We start from the raw sequence: 23,600 nt of genomic DNA on the forward strand, positions 1-23,600 counted from the left end.
TGGGCACTATAGGCGTGCTTGCCTACAACCTCAAACTTACTTGTTACTATATTATTTTTGTATGTACTCATATACACTGTCCACTCCTTTATGTAACTCCCTCTGTATACTCCATTTACTACCCCTATGCACTCCTCTCTTACATACTCCCTTATGTACTACCCCTTGTGGACTCCCATATTTACTTATGTATTCATTGGTAGCATAGCCTTATGTATGTAGGTAAGCTTATTATAGGTAAAGGTAAATAGAGCCGCAGACCCTATGTAGAGGTACATGATTGTCAGCGGGTCTGTCATTCTGTCTTGGGGTATAATAGGATAGGTAAAAGACAAGTTTACAGCTGAAATAGGTACCTACTTACTCAAAAATTACCATCAGATTTAATTTTTGCTTCTACACTCACTATGTCATGGATGGAGATAAATACTTGATGCACTTTTATTACCGACTGTACCTCTAGATTCAACTATTGCAATATGTTACGTTCTCAAAATGCATTAATGCAATACAACAATATTATTGTAATTCTGCATTCTGCAATTTATTTGCAAGGCATTGCATCATATCTATTCATTTTTATACACATTACACACTATCAAAATTAATTGTATTCAGTCGAAATTTTGAAAGTTTAATAGGACAGGTTTTGCAGCAATCCACAGAGTAATGATTAAGCACAAAAAAAAACAAAACAACTGCATGTCGTTATATTTAACGGCGCACTTATATTTAATGTATTATGACTTAGATTTACTTTCATCTTTGAATTAGCATGAAGCTAATTTTTAAATTCGAGTCTATCATACTGCAGGAACTTATAATACTATGATTTTTATAACTAGGTACCTAATTTTATTTTAATGTATTTGGGTAAGCTACTTCGCCCTTTTTTTATTTCCTTCAATCAAATCTGTTGTATTGGCATCCCATTGTCAATTTTGATCATGTCAGCTGCTTTCTCGGCAATCATAATCACTGGAGCATTTGTATTACCGCGCACTATGGTCGGCATCACACTTGCATCTACTACGCGAAGTCCTGTCACTCCTCGTACTCGAAGCCGCTCATCCACCACACCCTTACCTTCAGGGCCCATGGCACAAGTGCCAACAGGATGCCATAAAGTACTCACCATGTTCAAAACATAACATTTCCAATAATCAAGAGTACTAAACTTTAACCCTTTACACTGTTCAAGATGGACATCAACTACTTTTGAACCAATACTTCTCATATACGCAGTATTAACAACACTAACGTAATCCATTACATATTTAGCATGGTTCTCTAAATCGTTTCCACTAGAATAATATCCTGAGAAAATCAGCGGTTTATCCGTTGGGTTTGAACTTTGAAGTCTAATTTTACCTCTGTATTCAGGAGTCAATAAAGACAATGCTGCAACTAGACTCTCTCGATCCACTATTTCATAGGCTATTGATCCACAGACTTGGTCATTCAGGCCCATAACAAAAGAACAAATAATAGTGGCTGTTAGAGATTTAGCTGGCTCAACCAATACTATCGTTTGGTAATCCGGATAAGTTTGTGATCTATTAAGAGCAATGTGCCCCATTATTGTGGGAGATAAAAACCGGTCGACGTTGACGAAATTATCAAAATTTCTAAAAGGTTTTATGTCTTTCTTTCCAGTTATTACTACTAAAACAGCCATGTGATCTTGAAGGTTGTTGCCTACATGCGGTGAATCTAGTAGCACATCTATGTTCATTTTCTTCAAATGTTTCTTAGGACCAATGCCAGATAACATCAACAACTGCGGGCTGTTTATGGCACCCGCTGATAATATTACTTCTTTACTTGCTAAAACATTAATCGTTCTACCGTTAGGTAATGTCACTTCAACACCAACAGCTTTATTATTCTCATCAAAAACTACTCTGCGAGCTAAAGTGTGTTTTAAAACGTGTAAATTCTTGCGAAGTCTTATAGGACTCAGAAAGGCATTAGCAGTGCTTTGCCTTATGTGATTATCTATAGTAAAAGGAGGAGCTGAATATCCAACTTGTTGGTGACCATTGGTATCTACAAGAATGTTATGACCATTTTGTTTGAAAGCTTTGAAATAATCTTTAGTTCTGTTTCCCCAAACCGGCCGTGTCACGCCGAGATAGCCTTCGGAGCTGTGTAAATCTGCTGAATCACTGTCGAGGATTGCTGAGTCTGAAAGACGTTCGCTTTTTCTGAAGTATGCAGTAACATTGTCCCAGTCCCAACCCTCATTGCCTTGTTGGACCCAGCTCTCATAATCAGCCTTATTACCTCTGACATAGTACATGTAGTTAGCTCCACTGGAACCTCCTAACATTTTACCTCTAGTTAAATGTACTGTTTTGGTCATGTGTGCTTGACTGGTGTAGCCGTCGTTGACTGTGTAATAATCCCAGTCTGCTTCTGAGTAGTCTACAAGCGCTAGAAGTCCTGGAAGCTGAAAATGGAAAATAATGGTTTATCCTTACTGATATAGTTAATGCAAAAGTTATTTTCTGTAAGGCTTTCACGCCAAAACGACTGGACCGATTTAAATGTGACTTTGTACACAGATGGTCTTAAATCTGAGAGGGCAAGGGCAATTTTTTATGGTTGCATTTGGTTCAAATAGGCACAGCTAGTCTCCTGGATTTTCTTGATTTGATGGAGTTTCTTGCAGGTTCTTCTTCATGAGACCAACTCTTTGGAACTGTGCAACTAGTTTGACGTCTCGAAACAGCTTTTATAGGTCTATTTGAAATATTTTTTTTTACTTTTACTCTATGTTTTATACCTTATGTATGTATATTGAAAATTATAATTACCACTAACATTAGAAGTGATAGGTGGATCTCCGCCAGCTTCAATGAGGAGCACGTTCCAGTCTGATATCTCAGTGAGTCTGTTGGCGAGCACACAGCCTGCTGATCCTGCTCCTACTACGATGAAGTCGAAACTCTGACCATCTGGAATTTGAAAATAGTTAATTAATTATCTGGCCAGAAACTCTGATAACTAGACTTTTGTTGCATGTATTGAGGAGGTTAGATCGGCAGTCGCTCCTTGAAAAAAACTGGCACTTTGCTGCATCCGATGAGACTGGAAGCCGACCCTAACAAAGTTGGGAAAAAGGATAGGCAGATGAAAAGGATTTCTATTCGGCCATTGCATAAAAAATATAAAATTGAAAGGAACCTTAAAATATAGTTTTTGTCGTGGTATGGACCCTCATGATTGCAATTTTTTCCGTTGCCCAGTACTTAGATTGTTATGTTAGCGTGATCAACCCAAAACACAAAAACTATCACTGTAATATTAAACTATAAAGTATATATTCCTACTACTCACCATAAACATTAGCCTGTTGAGGGTATTCCACACTCTCCATAGCGCCGAGAAGACTGACAATTGTTTGCATCAGTCGCAAAAGTGACGGGATTGCAACCACCCCAGCTGCTGACAACGTCCTTCGTAGACTCATATTGCTAAAATTAATAAAAACAAAAACAATGTATATTTAACAATCCTATTTTGAAACCAGACTAAAATACTTCGCAATTTTAAATAAGATTATTTTTATTTTCAACATCTTGCTTTAAAAATACAACAAGATAGGTTAGGCTGAAGGTTAGCATTTTGAAGATTTCAAAAGAAAACCCTCTAAAGTTCTCGCCTTTCACCACGTCCTGTGTTTTTGCTGAGAAAAAAAAATAAACAAAAATAAAATATTTTCAATAAAAGTAATTAATTACATACTTAAAAGTAATTACTTACAAGATAAGACAATTTATTCACTCACCTTTTGACTAATTACGTGCTTCCAATCAATTCACCAAAAATATAATGAAATCAGCTGTTGTGAGCGTCCATATTTGGCCACCAGAAGAACCTTACCCGATGTAGGTACGTTCACTTTACCCTCGACTTTCATTCTACATAAATATAGACAAACAATCCTTTTTATAATACGAATATGATGAAATTACAAGTTTTTTTTCTTTATTTTAAACTTATTTGAATAGTTCAAAGTGAGTAATTAATCTTAATTGATCAGTATAAATAATCTTCTTAGTGTCTGCGCTTGCGCCATTAAAGTCCACTTGATCCTGCTAATGGAAGACACCTTTAAGATCGAGACAAAATAATAAATATTCATTAGAAATGGAGCGTATTTATTTTATTTCATTTATATTTACAGTAGGCCATTGATATTACATTATAAGACCTACATAACTATGCGCAAAACACACTGTTGTCGCAATGGTCTTTGTAAAAAAAAATACAAAAAAAAATACTGCGAAGACATCGATATATTAATATAATACTGGTAAGTATTCTCCAAGGTGAGTCGACCCGCCTTCTTCATTTCCATAAGAGTCATTTACCATAAGGTTATAAATGAAAACCACCGATAGGCAGAAATCTTGTAATTTCTCACAAAACACCGTATATAAACACTTTATTCAAATATACATCTCTGAAGACATTTTTCCAATCACTACTTAATTAAATAAAAATAATACTCAACTCTTGTTAGAGCTTTATTACCCATCTATGTAAACTAATATTATAAAGAGGTAGGTATTTGTAAGTTTGTATGCATGAGGTAATCTTTGGAACCACAGGTCCGATTTCCAAAATTCTTTCACTGATAGATTTGTCACAATGTTGCTGAGTGCCATAGGCTATATTTTATCCCGGTACGGGCAGTTCCCACGGGATGCGGATGAAACCACGGTAAAAGGGCTACTTTCTAATAAACCATAGGTACCCTATCTACATTGCAGATTCTACTTCCTCACCATCAAAAACTGCTCTATTCCTTTCAAATACACGTTGATATAGTCTTTCCAGTCGATAAGGCAAGGGTCACAGGGGAACTGCAGCCTGTCTTCAGCTGACAACGAAGCATGAAGTTCTCGAGTCCTATCTGCCTTCATCTCCCAGGATCGGGATGTGAAATAGTTGAGCACATTTCGGCCAGACACCACTTGGGATTGGATCTTCATATATCTAATGATAACACAGTGTTACAGATGTTTTATGCCATAAAAGCATGTGAGTTATAATTGTGTGTGCAAGTCATGAATATTATTTTTTTTATGCAATATAAATTGCAATGTGTAGCCGGCCACATACACGGCTAAATACTTATTGCAGAAGCTTTCAATATTAGATATCAATTCAAGGAGTCACAGCTTGGCAATCACAGACAGCGGAGTTTACAAAACTATTTTGGCGGAGTTTAGAAAAACCATGGGTACTTACATGGGCTTTTTCCCTCTTACTCGTCGCACAAGGTCCATAAAATAAGCCGGTGCTGTTTGCAACAAAAATGTCTGTATTGACAATATCAATTTATTCTCCGTAAATATCAATCGTGGGATATCTGGAAACACGAAAGTTTTAAGTAGTAAGATATCATACGTTTTCAGAGATCATAAATTACGTATTTCTTATTATCGAGTGAGCTGCACGTTTAATCATCTCACAAGGATAGTCAGAGTTTTCTCAAATCCACCTGATGGCCTTAGATATAAGTTATGTTGTGAATTCGCGATAAGATAATGAAGAGACTGCAATTAGTAGACTAAGAATCAATTTACTTTCTTACCAAATCCATTATTTTTGCAAAAAACTTGTAAATACTCAAATATCTTCCCTTCGGTAATGGGATTGCACGAGCTTGTGCAACAATTGTAGACAGAAACTTCGTCAGTCCTGAAATGTAGTAAAGAAAAGTTTTCAAACAGAAAGTAAGCATAGAAAAAAATGGAATCCATGCGACTAGTCTTTTAAAAGCCCCTGAACCCTGCAAACTTTAAATAGACCTATCGGGCTCTATTAGGCATATACATAATTATGTCTATATGTAGGTTCTAGGCAAAGAAGTTGATCAATTTTGAGTGAGCATTTCAGGCTTAAGTCTGTAACCAGACAGAATAATTCTCAGAGTAGGTACCTACTGACCTACCTACTTACCTACACCTCGTCGCGGCAACAATAGCTAAATTAGCCACATAATCCACTGGTATCAGATCCAGATTATAATTTGGATTGCCCAGTAGGACCCTGTTGGCCCCTTTTGCGGTAGCTGCAAAGAGACCGGTAGCCCCTAACCAGTGGTCTACCCATCCCGGTAAAGGTTCCTTTAATGATCCTGTTACTGCAACGTGCAAAAGGTAGAAATTGTACAATTGTTCGTTCCATACCGTAGGATCAGCTGAACATTTTAGTCGTCTATTCATCAAAATGCTGTTTATAAAAAAAAACACCTGACTCAAGGCTACTCTTTGGCTAGGAATTGGTCTTTCTTGAGATTTGTATATTTGTTGCAATTTAAAATCAATCTTCTGGATACTTTTTAAAGACATTCCATAATGAAATAGCCTAACTTAAAATTACAATGAAATACTTATGGAATGCTAAAAAAGAGTTGAGTAAGTACCTATCATAAACAAATATTTAAGGTAATTTACCTATAGCAGGTCTAACGATGACTGTGGGGATGTTTCCATGGTGTTCAGCCACATACGTTTCAGCTAACGCCTTCGTAAAGGTGTATGTGTTGGGTTGTCCATCTGTGGTTCGAGAATTAGGTATGAAAGATCGCAATCAGAAACCTTTAATTCTAATTTTAATACTTCTTCAACTTTAAAAACATACTGAGCAAGGTCTTCAGTTGTCTCCTGTCTTGTTTGGACTGTTCTAGAAACTTAAATACTTCGGAAAGCTCAGCTGGTGGTGGGTAGAGCTTTTCTTCTAGTATCTTTTGACTACTATGACAGAACACAGTGGAGATGTGAACAAAAACCTGAAATTAAAGTACATAGTTTTTTAGCTTACTTCTGCATCTCCGAAACTTGGCGGAGTCTTTTGTCTAGAAGTGGCCATTTTATGCTGTGACCACCAACTTTATTCCCGAGTTAATTTCCTTAATAGAAAAAATCGTTAGTTATTTTCAAAAATAACTTAATAAATAATTGTTACCTCTAAATTGTCCATACGCCGGCACAAGTCCAGTACAAGACTTGTTCCTCGAATATTCGTGTTCACGGGTATCTCCAATTCTTCTTGAAACTTTACATTCGCCGCTACGTGAAATACTGCAGTTACCTGAAAATATGACAATTCCTCGCTATACATTTTTTCACCCGCGTCGCGGGAGAACCAATTCCCACAACAGAGTCAAAGTACTGCAGGTCAGGCAAGTACCAATCAACTTTTTTAAGTTTGTATGTACTTTATAAGTAAGTATCTAAGATATATCTTAGAGACACCAATGACAGTGTTTCGGATGGCACGTTAAACTGTAGGTTCCGGCTGTCGTTGAACATCCTTGGCAATCGTTACGGGTAGTCAAGAGCGAGTAAGTCTGACACCAGTCTAACCAAGCGGTATTGGGTCGCCCGGGTAACTGGGTTGAGGGGATCAGATAGGCAGTCGCTCCTTGTAAACTCTGGTACTCAGCTGAATCCGATTAGACTTAAAGCCGACCCCAACATAGTTGGGAAAAAGGCTCGGAGGACGATTACATGTTACGGCTAAAGCTCGAAGTGCGTCTACACTACACCCACTTCTATACGAAGGTAAGCGGATACAAATACAACAAAGTTTAGCCAGTTAAACTTAGTGTAGGTAGGAGTGCCAGGTATCCGAGAACGATGTCGTAGACAGAGCGAAGTGGAGCAAACAAATTAGAATACTGACCCCACCACCATATAAGATAAATAGTTGGAAAGAGAGAGAGAGGTTAAACTTAGTTGTATTTACGCACTTCGAGTTTTAGCCGTAACATACAAGGACAAAAGTAGTAAAATAAAATAACCTTTTGTATGAGTATTTCCTCATCTTCAGTCGAAATACCAAGGTTAGGTAGGCTCGTGTCACCGACAACGGGAACTAATTTCTTCAAGTCATGAGGTCGTTCACTTCTTAATCTTGCGAATAACTGAAAATATACATAAAATATCAAAATTGATAACTAAATTAATTAAAAAATTCTCTAAGATACGTTTAGTAAGACTTGAAATACATGTTATATTAGGCTTTTTTGCTAAGCGCATACTACAAACTTTTAGTCGGCCGATAGTTTGTTTGACCTCATAAATAACATGAATGATAGTACGCACATTAGGGTGCTTACATAAAGAAACAGGTTGCCGGTACAGACAAACCTGTACGGGTAGGTACTGATCAGTGCAGGTATAATATTCTAAAGAAACAGGTTAATAGGTAACCTGTTTTCTTTATAAGTGAGTCAATAGGATTGTATTGAAATATTATACGTGCACTGATCGGCCTCTTATCAACACCCTACAAAGATCAGGGATTCAGCGGGCACAGACTGGCTGAAAATTTTGATTGGAATTTGGGCCAACCATCCTGTCGATTGTCGGCCGACTGTTTTGTCTGAAGTGTGCAGGTACCCTAGGTTATGCGTATTACTGGACTTGAAATACCTGATTTAAAGTAGGCTTCTTCGCTAATCGCTGTGGGGGGCACCTAACTTATTAAATATGAATTATTAGTGGGATGATAATTTGCCTGTGAAATAACTATTATGTGGTCAATAACATTCCAAAACTTAGGTTTTGGTTCAATTTGAGATAAGCCAGCTGATGCAATAATGGTGCCTACAGGTATACATATGTATAAGATAAAATTGTGGTATGAATAGGTTCCACTCTACATAGATTCTTAATGGAGAGTTGGTTTATATTCCTAGTTTTGCTTTTTAAAGGCCAGATTCTAAGGGTGTGCGACACTGTTGCGAACTACTTGTCTACTCGCTCCAAGAAACAGTAGTAATATATTTATGTGTCATCATCATCACCATCTCAGCCATAGGACGTCCACTGCTGAACATAGGCTTCCCCCTTATATCTCCTTAGATACCTTTAGGAGATATTTATGTGTGTTGCAGACTTTGTACTCGAGGTTTTGGTGGAATCCTGCCACATTTTTTATAATTTTAGCTCTTACCGGTTTGTTGACGATCTCTTCAATTCTCTGTTGCGCACTTTTGCCTTTTTTATCACGTATCAACACGTAAATTGTGTCAATATCCTTGCAACTGTACAACAGCTTTTCAAGGAATACCTGTAATAAAAATGTTATAGTTGGTTTCACTTTCATTTAGGTTAAAAATAGATGAAGTGCGAATTTTCGTGTAGAGTCGAAGGTTCCGCTTATTACATTGGCTGTTGACAAATTAATATACAGGGGCGGATTAATTTTATTTTTTAGATTTAGAGGAGTGTATGAACTCCCTTATGTACTATCCCTAATAGTAGGTAACATAAGGGAGTAGAGGTATAGAGCACATAAGGTGTAGGTACATAGGGGTACTAAATAAGGGAATATATAAGGTAACACATAAGGGAGTACATAGGTTGGAGTACCTACCTAGTATGCTCCGGTTAGGTACCCTTTTGAATGATCCTGCATCCCTGAAGGTGGCTTTTCAAAAAAGAGTGATTAATAAATATTATGTATAAGTATTTACCTTTCCAAGGAATCCAGTGCCTCCTGTAATAAAAACCGACTTTCCAGCGTAAAATTCAGGAACTGATGAATGAGTAATTGACGTCGTTGTTTCATTATCTTTTCTGACATCTTGCTCTTCATCTAGGCATAAAAGAATATTTAATAGAAGGCCCGAGTTCATTCACCGACAATATGTCAGTTTTCTTAGAACAACTGTTTACGATTTTCCACAATCAATTTTCAGAATAAACAGAATTTGTCTAGGTGCCTATTTTCCCATTTTATAAGTAGGTACTGTAGAGCAGTTAGAAACTCTTTAATCTTAAGGTTTTATACATTATATTTATTCCTGGCTGGACAACTATGTAAATATGTTCGATGTAAATAGAATAAGTTTTTATCATTATATGTCAATGGTTTTTATACGGAAGTCGTCACTTCGACTTCAATCGAAAATAAACCAAAGTTAAAGTTTTTTAATGTTTCAAACAATTGAAATTGTTAAAATATTTTATATAAATAAAATATCCCTACTCCGTAAAACTAATTGTATTTAAATCTCAATACAAATCAGACTCTGAAACAATTTAGACAAATGCCAGGAAAAATGAATTCACACAACAAAATAATTACTAGGTACTTCATCTTTTCAAAAAAACGTGTCCGGAAAACGCTAATTTGTTTATGAACTCAAAGTTTTGTTTTAAGACAATGGGTGTGTTTTACATACCTAAATAATCTGACGTACGAAATACGCAGGTGTATTCAAAATACCTATTATAAGTTTTACTCTATACGTATACATGTAACGTAGCCTTATTTCGCTAAACATTATTTTTAATCATAAAAAAACTTACACAAAAAATACTTTTGACATAGGTCTAGAAGTCGGTGTCTGTATGTCCGACGACCATGTTTATTTTACCACCTATCTAGAGCTATGTCAAAAGTTTAATTTGGTCCTTTCAAGTAGGTCATTCAATATCTATTTTTAACTACTTCAAACTTTCCCTGGACCTCTACTCCAAAATCATCTCAATCGGCCCAGCCGTTCTCGAGTTTTAATCAGACTAATGAACAACAAATACAACAATTCATTTTTATTTATGTAGATAAAACAAAGTATAATATATAGGTCGACTGGTAGGTATTTAGTGACCGATTAACCGAAACTTGAACACGAGGTCTTTTCCAAAGAAACTTATTTTTTATTTTATTCTCATTATTTTAACCACAATCAGATGGGCAGTCGCTCCTTGTAAAACACTGGTACTCAGCTACATTCGGTTAGACTGGACCCCAACATAGGTAGGGGAAAAGGCTCGGAGGATGATGATAGTAAATAAACAAACACAGCTTTGTGTTATTGTGATAAAACTATTGATAATAAAAAAAAGTTGTTTTGGAAAAGTTGATTGTAGTTATGGGAAGATTCATGGGTTCAAGAAGGTATCACCCCACATGAATCGCAATAATAAGCTCTGAGTATATCGGGTGTGTTGTTATAATCACATTAAATGAAATGCGTTAATATACTGGTTAATATAGGTCGATTAACAAAAAGAAAAAATACGTAAAAATAAAAAAATGAATTTTTCAAACAAAGTAAATAGAATAAAAATGTGTGAAAATTAGAACACCATGTAAAAGTCAGTCATTACAAACAACTGAAATTCTCCCTTGAAAACTGACAGCTGTCAACTGATCAAAACATTCGATACTCCTAACTTTATCTCTGCTTTACACATGATGTTGTAAATTATAAAAACGAAAAATGACTCCTGTGGTTAAACCACTGAATGGATTAGGTTATTTTTTTTTACAATTCGCCATAGAATATCATAAAGTATATGCGATAGGATTTAATGTGATTATGAACGACACACCCTGTATACCACTAAAAACACAATTTTCTATTTACTACTATTATACGACAAAAGAGTTTCTACCTACACTACAGTACCTATATCAGAATAATGTATTATACATACACTTCATTTCTATTTATCACTAGGAAACACAAAAATGAGCACTAGGAAACACGTTTTGACTAACACGGTCAAGTTAAACTGTTCTAAGCTAGAACATGATATGGCTTTTATACTAAAATACATAGAAGTCTAGCTAACACAGCTGTGCCTGCGGGTTTGTTCGTCTATCTAGGTATAATAAGTAATACCTACTTTTGATTTACATAGGTATTTAGATGACATGACAAAATAACACATGATATGATAGACATGATAAAAACTTAGGTATTAGATGACAAAAACAACACGACATGATAAAAACATAGGTAGATATTTAAACTATAAAAAAACTTATCCGCATTTATAAGCGGGGATCGTGCCCAAAAGGCTGGCTGAAAGCAGCCTTTTGCCATTCAGCATGGTAAAGACCATGCTGAATGGCAATGCATATTCTTTGACCGAAGTGCCTATAGGCCAGCCTCTTGGTACCTATATGACAACTTTTTTTTTCGTCATAAATAGAGGTAATACCGATTTGAAAAGTTGGCGTTTTTTTTAAATATATTGCGCAACTTGTTTTTTTGGATTTCGAATTGTCGAACAAGTGAGACTTAATTTTCATATGCTTATATAGAATACAAAGAGACACAAATTGAAGAGGTGAACAGTACCAAATTTCTGGGAATTTGGATTGATAACGACATGAAATGGCAGACGCACATCGATACAGTATGTAAAAAGTTAAATCAATATTCATATGCATTATTCAAATTAGCTAGGGTAGTGGATCCATCTGTTGTACTAACAGCATATCATGCCTATGTGGCATCTACTCTTAAATATGGTGTCATATTTTGGGGTAATGCCACTAATGCAGATTATGTATTTAAAGCACAAAAAAAATGTGTTCGTGCTATAGCAAATATATTTGTACCAGACTCGTGTAAACCCCATTTCAAGAATTTAAAAATAATGACATTTCCTTGCTTATATATTTATGAGGTAGCTATTTTTGTCAAAACTAATAATAACATGTTCGCAAAACCGCAATCCAGGCGAAATGCGCTAAAAATTAGTTCTTTACCTCATAAAACTGCGCTTTTTGATAAAAGTTTTTTCAGTATGTCTACCAGACTATATAATAAATTACCTATAAAAATTTTGAAAACTTTAGACTTAAATGATTTTAAGAAAAAATTGCAAACATTTTTGATTGAAAAGGCTTATTACTCAATTTCGGAATATTTAGATGATAGTTTTAGTTAAATATATTGTTATGTTTTATTAAAGTTTTGTAGAGTTATTATAAGTTTAGTAGAGGTATTATAAGTTTAGTTAGATTTATTATAGTTTTAGTAAGATTTTTTAGTGTTAACTCAACATATTATAAAGATAATGTTAATAACTATATAGATTTTACCTAGTATTAGATACCTACTAATTATATCTGTACGCTCTACGAGCAGGGCATAGTGAAACATTATTATTATAATAACACCTTGTAACCTACCTATGTTCACAGAATAAAGAGCTTTGGCTTTGACTTTGACTTTGCTTTGTTTACCATTCAATTAGAATGATCCATTTAACTATTGTGATAACCGTACCGCCGCCACCGATTTGAACAAATAGGTGACAATTTACAAAAATAGACAACACGATATGTTAATTGAAGATTTATTATTCAACCAGATCTGCATTTTTGAATTTATTGTCTTATTTATTTGTTTAACTTTATGCAATCGTACAATTACAAAGGAGGACTTAAAGCCACAGGCATTCTCTCCAGTCAACCTAAGGGTGATGCAGAGATAACATGGTAGGTGCATTAATTGTTTGAAAAGACATGTAGGTATATCGGGTGTGTCGTTCATAATCACATTAAATTAAATGCGTTAATATACTGGTTAATATATGTCGATTAACACAAAGATAAAAGAAAAATACGTAAAAATAAAAAAATGATTTTTTCAAACAAAATAAATGGAATAAAAATGTGCAAAAATTAGAACACCATATAAAAGTCAGTCATTACAAACAACTGAAATTCTCCCTTGAAAACTGACAGCTGTCAACTGATCAAAACATACGATACCTACTCCTAACTTTATCTCTGCTTTACACATGATGTTGTAAATTATAAAAACGAAAAACCGGCCAAGTGCGAGTCGGACTCGTGCACGAAGGGTTCCGTAAATTACAGTTAAATCAACCTATCTCAAAAACTATAAGAGATACTTTGATCAAACCAAAAATCGTTGAAAGAGTTAATTAGCATGCATCACCTCTATTTTTTTTAGAATTTTATACCCCGTAGTTATAAAAATAGAGGGGGGGGGACATACTTTTTACGACTTTGAGAGCTGATATCTCAAAAACCGTTCACTTTAAGAAAAATGTTTTTTAGAAAACTTTATATCATTTTAAAAGACCTTTCCATTGATACCCCACACGGGTATGTACATCGAAAAAAAAAATTTCATCCCTCAGTTACATGTATGGGGGGCCCCACCCCCAATTCTTTTTTTTACTATTTAGTGTCATATTTTTGTAGCGGTTCATACAACACATATTCCCATCAAATTTCATCACTGTAGTACTTATAGTTTCCGAGTAAATCGGCTGTGACAGACGGACAGACGGACAGACGGACAGACGGACATGACGAAACTATAAGGGTTCCGTTTTTGCCATTTTGGCTACGGAACCCTAAAAATGACTCCTGTGGCTAAACCACTGAATGGATTAGGTTATTTTTTTTACAATTCGCCATAGAATATCATAAAGTATATGTGATATGATTTAATGTGATTGTGAACGACACACCCGATATATGTCACCGGAAAATAACAAGACTCGTAAGTTGATAAATTTTCTAGGTAGTTGATCAACTCTCGGAAAATAATAAACGGCATTTAAAATGTAGGAACTGTTGAATTGAATACTATATAGACTATAAATAAAATAGAATATTATTACGCATATTTATCAATTTTTTTCGCCATGACTGTCGTTTTTCCAACCGTTACGTGTGAGGTGAGAAGTAATTAATATTGTTGTATAGGTATTTTAACGTGGGTTCAAAAGTAGGACTTTAATTTAAAGAAAAATTATTTTGAACTTGATTGTTTGAACAGTTTTTAAAATTTGTACAAAATATTTTTTTAAAATAATTTTTGTAAATTAACCGTACTTGTAAGCATATAATTGTTAACTTCACATATTTTATAATCCTGAACAAGTGTTCTTTCACATAAAATAAAATTTAAATCGGTTTAACGTAATCCAAAATTATCGCCGATGACCCAACATAGGTACATAACATACCTACTGTTTACAAACACGCTCTTTTTTTTATTAAACGGTTTTATTTAGCTCACGCCGTTTGTTTTATTCTTGGGTCAAATTTAGTAATTCAAATTTCACCCCCTTCCTGTGTACCGATTAATCTGAAATTTTGTATACACTTTGGATTGGTGAAAATACAATTATGTTTATTCATTATCATTATAAATTCAAGATGGCCGCCGCTACAAAATGGCGGATAATTTATGTTTTATTAATCCCATCAATATGGGTATCAAATGAAAGGGCTCAACAAGCAGAATACAATATAGGTACTATAATAAAAAATTGAAATCCAAGATGGCGGCCGCTACAAAATGGCGGATAACGTAGGTTTTATCATAAATGATCAGGAAAGAAACCATGTGATAATGATGCACTAAATGATTTGAATAGAATGAGGAATATTCGGTACCTTGGCATTTTAAGGGGTAGTCGTGGTGGCCTAGTGGGCAAAGAACCAACCTCTCGAGTATGAGGGCGCGGGTTCGATTCCAGGTCAGGCAAGTACCAATGCAACTTTTCTAAGTTTGTATGTACTTTCTAAGTATATTTTAGACACCAATGACTGTGTTTCGGATGGCACGTTAAACTGTAGGTCCCGGCTGTCATTGAACATCCTTGGTAGTCGTTACGGGTAGTCAGAAGCCAGTAAGTCTGACACCAGTCTAACCAAGGGGTATCGGGTTGCCCGGGTAACTGGGTTGAGGAGGTCAGATAGGCAGTCGCTTCTTGTAAAGCACTGGTACTCAGCTGAATCCGGTTAGACTGGAAGCCGACCCCAACATAGTTTGGGAAAAAGGCTCGGAGGATGATGATGGTAAACATGTAGTAAAAAAAGAAAAAACATGATTAAGTGGGTTGAAATGTAATAAAACCAGATGCTATCATTAACTGGCTATCTTTTAAACAAATTGACAGGTACGCAATTAAAACAATGGACAGCAAAAAACACAATTACCTTTTATGTATTATATTTTTGCGTGTATTAGCTACAATTCTAGATAATTAAACTCTTTGTACTGGAAAACGATTTACCTAAGTAGGTATTTACCTATTGACTTTTATGTTTTTTGCAGCTTTTACCTTGATATCGCCTTTGCATAATTTTATTTCACACTTCTTGCTAAGTAATACTCGTACTGCGTGTTTATTTGTTAGGATCTAAAATGGCTGAACGGACGCAAATTCCTCGGAAAAAAATCGAACGTAGCAAGCGAGACACTTTTTTTCCAAAAATATTTTTACTTTTTTGGAATAGTCGTCCTCTAAGAAAGGGATTCACTAAAAATACTAAATGAATTTTGATGAAACTTCTAAATATCTTAGTCAGTATTAAATAGGTATACCTAGGACCTAGGTTATGTGCTGGACGAACCGATTAACGAAAAGCATGGGCTGCCGGAAAAACAGCATACCTGCTTATTAAACAATTTTACTACCTGTAACTTATTAGACCCTTAGACCTTAAAATATAAAAAAAAAATACAAAAAACACTTTAAAGATTTTCTAAAATGAATGAAAGCTTGGATCCACATTACTATTACTGAGACTATTACTATCAGGTAATTTTTTATAGAGGTCCCTAAAATAAAAGAAATTATATTTCGATACTAACGTACCTATTTACCTGCCATAAGTATTTATGTATATTGTCATATATTTTGAGGTGGTAAAAATAATATTTAGACATTTATTTATATTTATCATTCATTATATTGGGCATTGTCGGATTCAAATGATAAATAAACAAGATTTATTTATACATAATACTATGACCAACTGAGTTCATCATTCTAAATAAGAAATACCAAGCTGCACATGAGTTTATTAAGCTCTTCCTCAAAATTCGAATTCCTCGATCACAACCCTTTTTTGTAATTTTGAGGAAAAGTTTTGATTTTGGACTCTCCAAAATTAAAAAAAGGAATCGGGATGGTTGTCATGAGTGAGGAGTGTAGGCAGTTTACAAAGATGTAACTTACGGTTGCTTACTTCATTTTACCGTAACAATAACCGAACTAAGTATGTAGTTTCAGTTGACCATTTCACGACTAATTATGGTTTGACTTAACGAGATAAATGGTGCAACTCACCCTTACAAAACATCGTTGATAAGATATACAGTTATCGGCACGGATATTGAGCCCTGACCTTCACCTGCGCAGAAGCGATTTACTGCCTTATTGCCTTATACCACAGATTATATAATAGTTACTACTTATACGTACGGGTGCGCAAAGCGATCCCCACTCTTCCGCCGAGAGCCCAATATCCGTGCCGGTAACTGTTCAAAATAATTTAAAACAACCTCATACATTTAATAATTTAATAAATAATTTTTATTATAACATTTTTTTTTTAATTTAAATGAAGACCATCCGACATGATGCTGTCAACAGTATCTGGACAATATAAACTGCTCTATTCCTTTCAAATACACGTTGGTATACTGTTCCCAGTCGATATGGCATGGGTCACAGGGGAACTGCAGCCTGTCTTCAGCTGACAACGAAGCATGGAGTTCTCGTGTTCTATCTGCCTTCATCTCCCAGGAATGAGAAGTGTAATAGTCTAGGAGTTTTCGACCTAACACTATTTTAGACTGAATCTTCATGTACCTGGAAAAAATATTAAAAATTATGTTAAATTAGGTTTTGCAAAGTTTTATCAAAATCCGTTCAGATGTTTGCACGTAAAGAAGTATCTTTATCTAACAAACATTTGTATAAGTAGTTACATACACTCTCTAACTTTCGACTGCCAAAGACGTTGACAGCCGGGATTAAAAAATTTAACGTCCCGTGAAGTCTTTATGAAATATGTAGATGATCACACATTCACGGACCGCCAGCACCAAGCATTGTTTAACCTTATGTGATCGACCCATGTCATCTGCAGAAAGAAGCTCCTCAACAATTTAATCTAAACTTATAATACACTAAAGAAGAATTTTGTTTGTTTGTACCCTAAAGGTTCCAACTCTACTGAACCGATTTCAAAAATCTTTCACTGTTGGAAAGCTACACTCTTCCCGAATGACAAAGACTATATTTAGGGTGGTTGTTCCCACGGGACGCGGGTGAAACCGCGGGGTGAAAGTAAGGTATTACTTACTTAGGCTTTTTCCCCTTCGCTCGTAGCAGTAAGTCCATAGCATAAGCGGGTGTAGTTTGCAACAAAGTCGTGAGAGTGGACAGCAAACACTTATTCTCAGTAACGGTAACGTGAACAGTATCTGGAAATAGTATGAAAATATAGACGCTTTAAAAAAAAATAGGCATCCCGATGCAGGTTAACTATAAAACTTCAGCTCTTGTGATAAGATTGAAAATCTATTGAAAAAATTTGATTTAGAGATGTAGGTTGATGTACATACATATCTTGCGAAGTACAATCGCATCCAAAATTTTATGAACACAACTATGACTGCTTTTCAAGGTACCTATTGATCTTCAATTGCTTTGGGATCAATACAATAAGTAGGTACTTATTCAAGTTGTGTACATTTACGGCACACTGCAAACTTTTAGTCGGCCGATAGTTGGTTTGGGCACATCCAGTATCAGACCGAACTAAAAACTTTGATTGAGTGTAATTCACGACTTAAAAAAAAATATGTCTTCCAACCACCGGCCCAACAGTCGGCCGACTGTTTAGTCTTCAGTCTGCACGTAGGCTAACAATTTTTCAGGTTTTTTTTTTCAAAGATTTCAAGAAGACTCACTGTGTCCATCTTTCTTGGTAAACGTTTTCGTATAGTTTATTAATGCTCCTATCGTCAAGGGATTACATGAACTTGTGCAGCTGTTGTAAACCGAGACGTTGTCAGACCTGTAATATTGAAAATAATAATTACACAAAAAGTAGATTTTAGACAGGCTTTATTTGGGCTGCGGGTTTGTTCGAAAGAGTTACCGCGGCCGAACAAGACGGTTTTTAATCAGTAAGAGTCTGACACACACCTCACCGCTGCTAACCCACAGCGGGAGGGGTCATTTGATGATTTTTGACGTCGTTAAAAAAAAAGTCATTTTCTTTATTTATGTCAAAGATTTAGTAGGTACTCAGCTCTCTTGAAGGAATGTAAAAAGGTTTCGCAAAACTGGTGTCTACTAATGACCATTCCCTATATTCCATCTGTTGTTTTGCTTACCAGGATGAGGAATTTGACATTACTTATAAGGGGCTAATGGCATAACTTCAAATTAGCAGGCCTTATTTTTTATTGGGGATTTAGGCCATACGCAGTTGTTTTTGTTTTCAACCTTTTTCAAATCAAATCAAATCAAATCAAATTCAAAATGCCTTTATTTACAGGCTACATTGGCCTATAAATATATAACCTAAAGACGTAACATATGTATTACTAATTAGCAACCGCTAGACAAACTACGTTACGTGTATCCTCTGTCCAATCATTACTAGATCTTACCAATCATTTTAAATACGTTATCAATAAGAAACAGGTCCAATTGATTGACCAGAGATCAAAAGACATCGTTAAAATTATAGTTATCGGCACGAATCTTGAGCGCTGACCTTCATCTGCGCAGAAGTGAATTAGAATTTATTATAAAGAATTTATTAGAAAAGAACCAATCCCGAGTGATGGCTATTATGACGCGATGCGCTGCGGGCCAATCACCGCTTTAGCCCGACCCCGCGCCTCACTTCATACCACAAAAGGGACCCAATAAATTACTTCTGCGCAGGTGAAGGTCAGCGTTCAAGATTCGTGCCGATGTTTTGAAATAGGAGGTACCTTTTACACCTCGCAGCTGCCACAATGGCTGTATTAGCCACATAGTCCACTGGTATCAGATCCAGAAAATTGTCTTCATCGCCGTACAAAACTCGGTTAGCCCCTTTCATAACTGCGACAATAAGGCCCGTAGCTCCTAGTAGATTGTCTACCCAACCTGGTATAGGCTCGCTTTGTGCCGCTGACACTGAAAAAAATATGGTTTATGTAAGGTCCAGCCCTAGGCCTAGCTCACCGAGTACATTAACGTCAGTTTGCTTAAAACAACTGTTTACTATGAATTTTTGCGTACAAGTTTCAAAGTAAAGGGGTGTTTCACACCCTGAAGGACATTAATAGCAAAAAAACACGTTTGTTGCATGGGGCCCCCTAAAATACTTATTGTATTATTTACTTTTTTTTGTCAAAGCTGGAACGAAATACATCTTCTGTGAAAATTCCAAATGTCTAGTTAGATGATATGGACAGTGAAGCCTTGTTAACAGGGTCACGTAACTTTTGGGTATGATCTAAAGTTTTGGTACAATAGTATATAAGTATATAATTACCAATGGAAGGTCTGATGATAACTGTGGGGATGTTTCCATGATTTTCAGCAACGTAGGACTCAGCAAGCGCCTTCGTGAAGGTGTACGTGTTTGGTCGTCCATCTGTAGAATAAATATATTATATATACGTAGTAGCTTGCGCTAAGGTGTCACCTATTTCTTATTTCACGCTCCCGGGTTAAAAGTAGACTGTAGGTTATTAAAATTTTATGTAATCATTATATTATCAAAATCTGTTGAGATTCTTGCGCATGCGGAAATATCGAGTACACTCAGAAACTTATATCTTTAAAGTTAGTATAGATCTATCACGGAGATAGCGGAGTTGCTATAAGGGCTAGGTCAGGCGCCTTCTTGTAGGTGAATGAAACGTACGTTATACTTATATAGGCGCGATCAGTTGGTCTTGATAGATTGGTGATTTTATTTTAAAAATAATTGGTGGTTTCCATAGAAGACGTAAACGGGCAGAGCTATTACAGTTCCTCTTACCCCGTACACCCGCATTTTGGCGCGCTACTTTCTTAGGAGATTTTGCGTTATGACATCTCCGCTAGTCATTTATGTTCAACATGCTATCCATAGACCGACCTCTCGGGTCTTCAGGATCAATGTTAACGTAAAAAACAAAGGACTGCTGAAATATTTTTTTCACTTACTGAGTAGGCCCTTAATTTGTTTTTCATTATATTCGGCTTGTTCCAGCACCGTATACACTTCTGTCAACTTAGCTGGTGGTGGATACAATTTTTCTTCCAGAACCGGAACATTTGTATTACAGTATGCTGTAGAAATATGAACGAAGACCTGGAATTGAGCAAACAAATAAATCACTTAAAAGATTACCCAATCTTTTATTGAAATTTTGTCTTTTTTTTAACGACGTCAAAATCAAATGACCCCTCCCGCTGTGGGTGTGTCAATGGTTAGCAGCGGTGAGGGAGTGTCAGACTCTTACTGACTAAAAACCATCGTGTTCCGTCGTAGGCCTTTTATGTACCAGGGCCGCGGTAACTCTTTCGAACAATCCCGCAGCCCCAGCAGACCTTGACCCTGTTGGGGCAAGATACTTAAAGATATTCACCTTAATGTTCTTCATTCGATGACAAAGATTGAGCACACGACTTGTTCCTCCGACATTTGTGTTAAGAACTACTTTTAACTCTTCGTTAAACTTTGTTATACCCGCTACGTGAAATACTACGGATACCTGTAAAATACGAAAATATTGTAAGTTCCGATCATAGAAACACCAAATAAAGATGATTTCATATTATTATGAGGCAGACTTCAGTTATGTAAACGCATTAAGTAATAATCTCATCTATCCCTTTCGTAGCCTTTTCCCAATTATGTTGGGGTCCGGTTCTAGACTAACCGGATGCTCTACCAATATTTTACATAGAGGGACTTCCTACCTGACCTTATCAACTCAGTTATCCGTACAACTCGACACCCCTTGGTAAGATCCATCAACCCGCGAAAGTGTATCTAAGCCACAAGCACTTCATATAAACGCATTATGAATCTGCCGTTTGTAAAATGACCTACAGGTTCAATAACCTTACCAGCCCTATAGTTTCAAAGTTTTCTCAAACCCGGCTGACGACCTCTGACGTGGAATTGTAACAAAGACTGCTATACAAAGTACCATTTGGGAAAACCTGCTTTGCGTGTCCTCTCAGGCATTACCAACTGGAAACTTCTACTGATTTCCATCAGAAAAACTTCAAAAATAATGTATCTAACCTTCTGTATAAGTGTTTCCTCGTCTTCCTTCGAAATGCCAAGATTCTGTAGGCTGATATCGCCGAAAACCGGAACTATTTTATTAAAATCACAAGGTCGTTCATCTCTTAATCTTGAGAATAGCTGAAATGATATATTAATATGAAATTAGTTATCTGTATGAACACAATAGAGGCGATTTTTTTCTTTTCATATTTTTTGCTTTTCCTTTCCTACCTCTTTCAATTAATAAGGTACAGGTAGGTAATGAAAATATTAATGGCAATTACTTCGTAAGTTCTTAAATTCTAACACTTACCGCTTTATCAAGGATCTCTTTAAGTCTTTGTTGCGCGTTTTTGCCTTTTTTATCACGTATCAACACGTAAATGGTGTCAATATCCTTGCAACTGTACAACAGCTTCTCGAGGAATACCTGTAATTTTAAGAGAGCACTTATGGTTAAATTGTTTCATAAGTACGTGTATTTTATTCTTCGATCCTTTCTTTGCTTAAGAAATTGGAGGTACTACCGACTTTTCCACTCGACCACTGGTGAATTTTATCCTACGGCGCTGTTCAAAGAAAAGACTTAATTTTCTAGGAAAACATAGTTGATCATACGTAACGTAAAAAAGAAGTTTTATTTAAATGTCTAATATTCGCGTAAGTGTCAGAAATTAACGTAGTATCATTTTTTTAGGGCATGTTTAGGGTCATTAGGGCAAAACAAGAAAGTGATGGTCAGGCGGGCGGGAGTGTCCGCGATAGTACATACCTAAGTGAAGTCATGAAAGCCTGTGAGCTATTCATTCATCATGGTATCGATTGCACACCAAACCAGTAGGAACAATGGAGATATTTCCATACGTAGAATAAAAAAAAATGTATTTACCTTCCCAAGGAAACCAGTAATTCCAGTGATAAAAACTGACTTCCCAGCATAAAAGTCAGCGACGGGTGAATAACTTGATGACGGCGAAGTTTCCAAGTCAGGATCTTCTCTTATATCTGAAAGAAATAATAAGTCTCTAGCTTTGAATCGACACTAAGAAAATGCGGACTTATCTAGACCATAGGTACCAATTTTTCTCGAAAAACCAACTGATCTCTTACCTATCTACGTCTTGTTTTGATATCTTAACAAGAAATCCAAAAGTCACTGAACGCTAATAATCTAAAAGTCACTGAATACTAATAAGCAATCCAAAAGTCGTTGCACAACATTAAATAGGTTTGGGACAGAATTCTAGACATTATTAATTTTACCTCCAGATATTTTCTAATTCATTTCAAATAGTTAAAACGGATTTAAATAATTACGATGCTTAAAATTCTGAGCCCGGTTGTACTTTGTTAAGTAAATAATATTTAAAAAATACATACATCTGAACATTTTGTTTTAGCACCAAAAAAACTTATTTAATCCAGCTATGGAGACGATCAAGAGAAACTGTTCTTTACATGAGCTTGTGAGTCAGTTTTATATACTTAAACCTGTTTTGAAGCACCTTGTACGATCTTTTTTAAATAAAGTAATTATTTGTGTTTTAATTATAAATTAAATATTATAAAACTGTAGAGGTACGTGGTTAGATAAATATCTACACTTAATCGCCACTTATACTTATGTATCTATAAAGTTAAACCATCTTTATATAACTTTTTAAGCAAATACCTATGCATATTAAACTTTATAGTTTCAGTTTATCAGTTTAACTTAAAAAAAGTTGCATTGATACTTGTCCGATCGAACCAAG

General features: G+C 35.6%; 3 protein-coding genes across 4 annotated transcripts; all 3 read right to left on the reverse strand.

The window, feature by feature from the left end:
- Window positions 1-832: 832 nt before the first annotated feature.
- On the reverse strand, window positions 833-4,290 carry LOC110379143 (ecdysone oxidase). Of its 2 annotated transcripts, XM_049840753.2 has the most exons (4): window positions 3,794-4,290; window positions 3,343-3,479; window positions 2,827-2,960; window positions 833-2,452 (listed from the first exon to the last, which is right to left on the reverse strand). In XM_049840753.2, the coding sequence occupies exons 2-4, from the start codon at window positions 3,473-3,475 to the stop codon at window positions 908-910; spliced, it is 1,812 nt and encodes a 603-aa protein (XP_049696710.2). In that variant the 5' UTR covers window positions 3,476-3,479; window positions 3,794-4,290; the 3' UTR covers window positions 833-907. The 2 variants fall into 2 exon arrangements, with proteins under 2 accessions (XP_049696710.2, XP_063893675.1); XM_064037605.1 differs by lacking the exon at window positions 3,794-4,290 and having other exon boundaries at window positions 3,343-3,533.
- A 54-nt stretch (window positions 4,291-4,344) lies between these two features.
- LOC110379124 (putative fatty acyl-CoA reductase CG5065) lies at window positions 4,345-11,563 on the reverse strand. The gene is made up of 11 exons (XM_064037606.1): window positions 11,475-11,563; window positions 9,503-9,624; window positions 8,980-9,096; window positions 7,823-7,945; window positions 6,985-7,110; window positions 6,661-6,808; window positions 6,474-6,575; window positions 5,977-6,160; window positions 5,609-5,715; window positions 5,263-5,383; window positions 4,345-5,007 (listed from the first exon to the last, which is right to left on the reverse strand). The coding sequence occupies exons 1-11, from the start codon at window positions 11,479-11,481 to the stop codon at window positions 4,785-4,787; spliced, it is 1,380 nt and encodes a 459-aa protein (XP_063893676.1). The 5' UTR covers window positions 11,482-11,563; the 3' UTR covers window positions 4,345-4,784.
- Window positions 11,564-17,163: 5,600 nt separating this feature from the next.
- Window positions 17,164-23,315, reverse strand: LOC110379125 (putative fatty acyl-CoA reductase CG5065). The gene is made up of 11 exons (XM_064037607.1): window positions 23,227-23,315; window positions 22,736-22,851; window positions 22,160-22,276; window positions 21,862-21,984; window positions 21,197-21,322; window positions 20,772-20,919; window positions 20,113-20,214; window positions 19,565-19,751; window positions 18,527-18,633; window positions 17,917-18,037; window positions 17,164-17,420 (listed from the first exon to the last, which is right to left on the reverse strand). Exons 1-11 carry the CDS (start codon window positions 23,234-23,236, stop codon window positions 17,195-17,197), a joined length of 1,383 nt encoding a protein of 460 aa, XP_063893677.1. The 5' UTR covers window positions 23,237-23,315; the 3' UTR covers window positions 17,164-17,194.
- Window positions 23,316-23,600: the final 285 nt, after the last annotated feature.

Source organism: Helicoverpa armigera, chromosome 13 (genome assembly GCF_030705265.1).
Source record: "Helicoverpa armigera isolate CAAS_96S chromosome 13, ASM3070526v1, whole genome shotgun sequence".
In the NCBI taxonomy this organism is placed as follows: Eukaryota; Metazoa; Arthropoda; class Insecta; order Lepidoptera; family Noctuidae; genus Helicoverpa; species Helicoverpa armigera.

Excerpts from the sequence above, each read along its gene's own strand:
- LOC110379124 (XM_064037606.1), bottom strand. Across the intron at positions 9,097-9,502 it reads GCACTGGATTCCTTGGAAAG|GTATTCCTTGAAAAGCTGTT; the intron begins GTAAATACTTAT and ends TTTTTATTACAG. Across the intron at positions 6,161-6,473 it reads CATCGTTAGACCTGCTATAG|TAACAGGATCATTAAAGGAA; the intron begins GTAAATTACCTT and ends TGCACGTTGCAG.
- LOC110379125 (XM_064037607.1), bottom strand. Across the intron at positions 19,752-20,112 it reads TATCATCAGACCTTCCATTG|TGTCAGCGGCACAAAGCGAG; the intron begins GTAATTATATAC and ends TATTTTTTTCAG. Across the intron at positions 17,421-17,916 it reads GCGAAGGGGAAAAAGCCTAA|GTACATGAAGATTCAGTCTA; the intron begins GTAAGTAATACC and ends TATTTTTTCCAG.
- LOC110379143 (XM_049840753.2), bottom strand. The coding sequence starts at position 3,475 with ATGAGTCTACGAAGGACGTTGTCAGCAGCTGGGGTGGTTGCAATCCCG. Across the intron at positions 2,961-3,342 it reads TCAACAGGCTAATGTTTATG|ATGGTCAGAGTTTCGACTTC; the intron begins GTGAGTAGTAGG and ends TTCAAATTCCAG. Across the intron at positions 2,453-2,826 it reads ATCCACCTATCACTTCTAAT|CTTCCAGGACTTCTAGCGCT; the intron begins GTTAGTGGTAAT and ends TTCCATTTTCAG.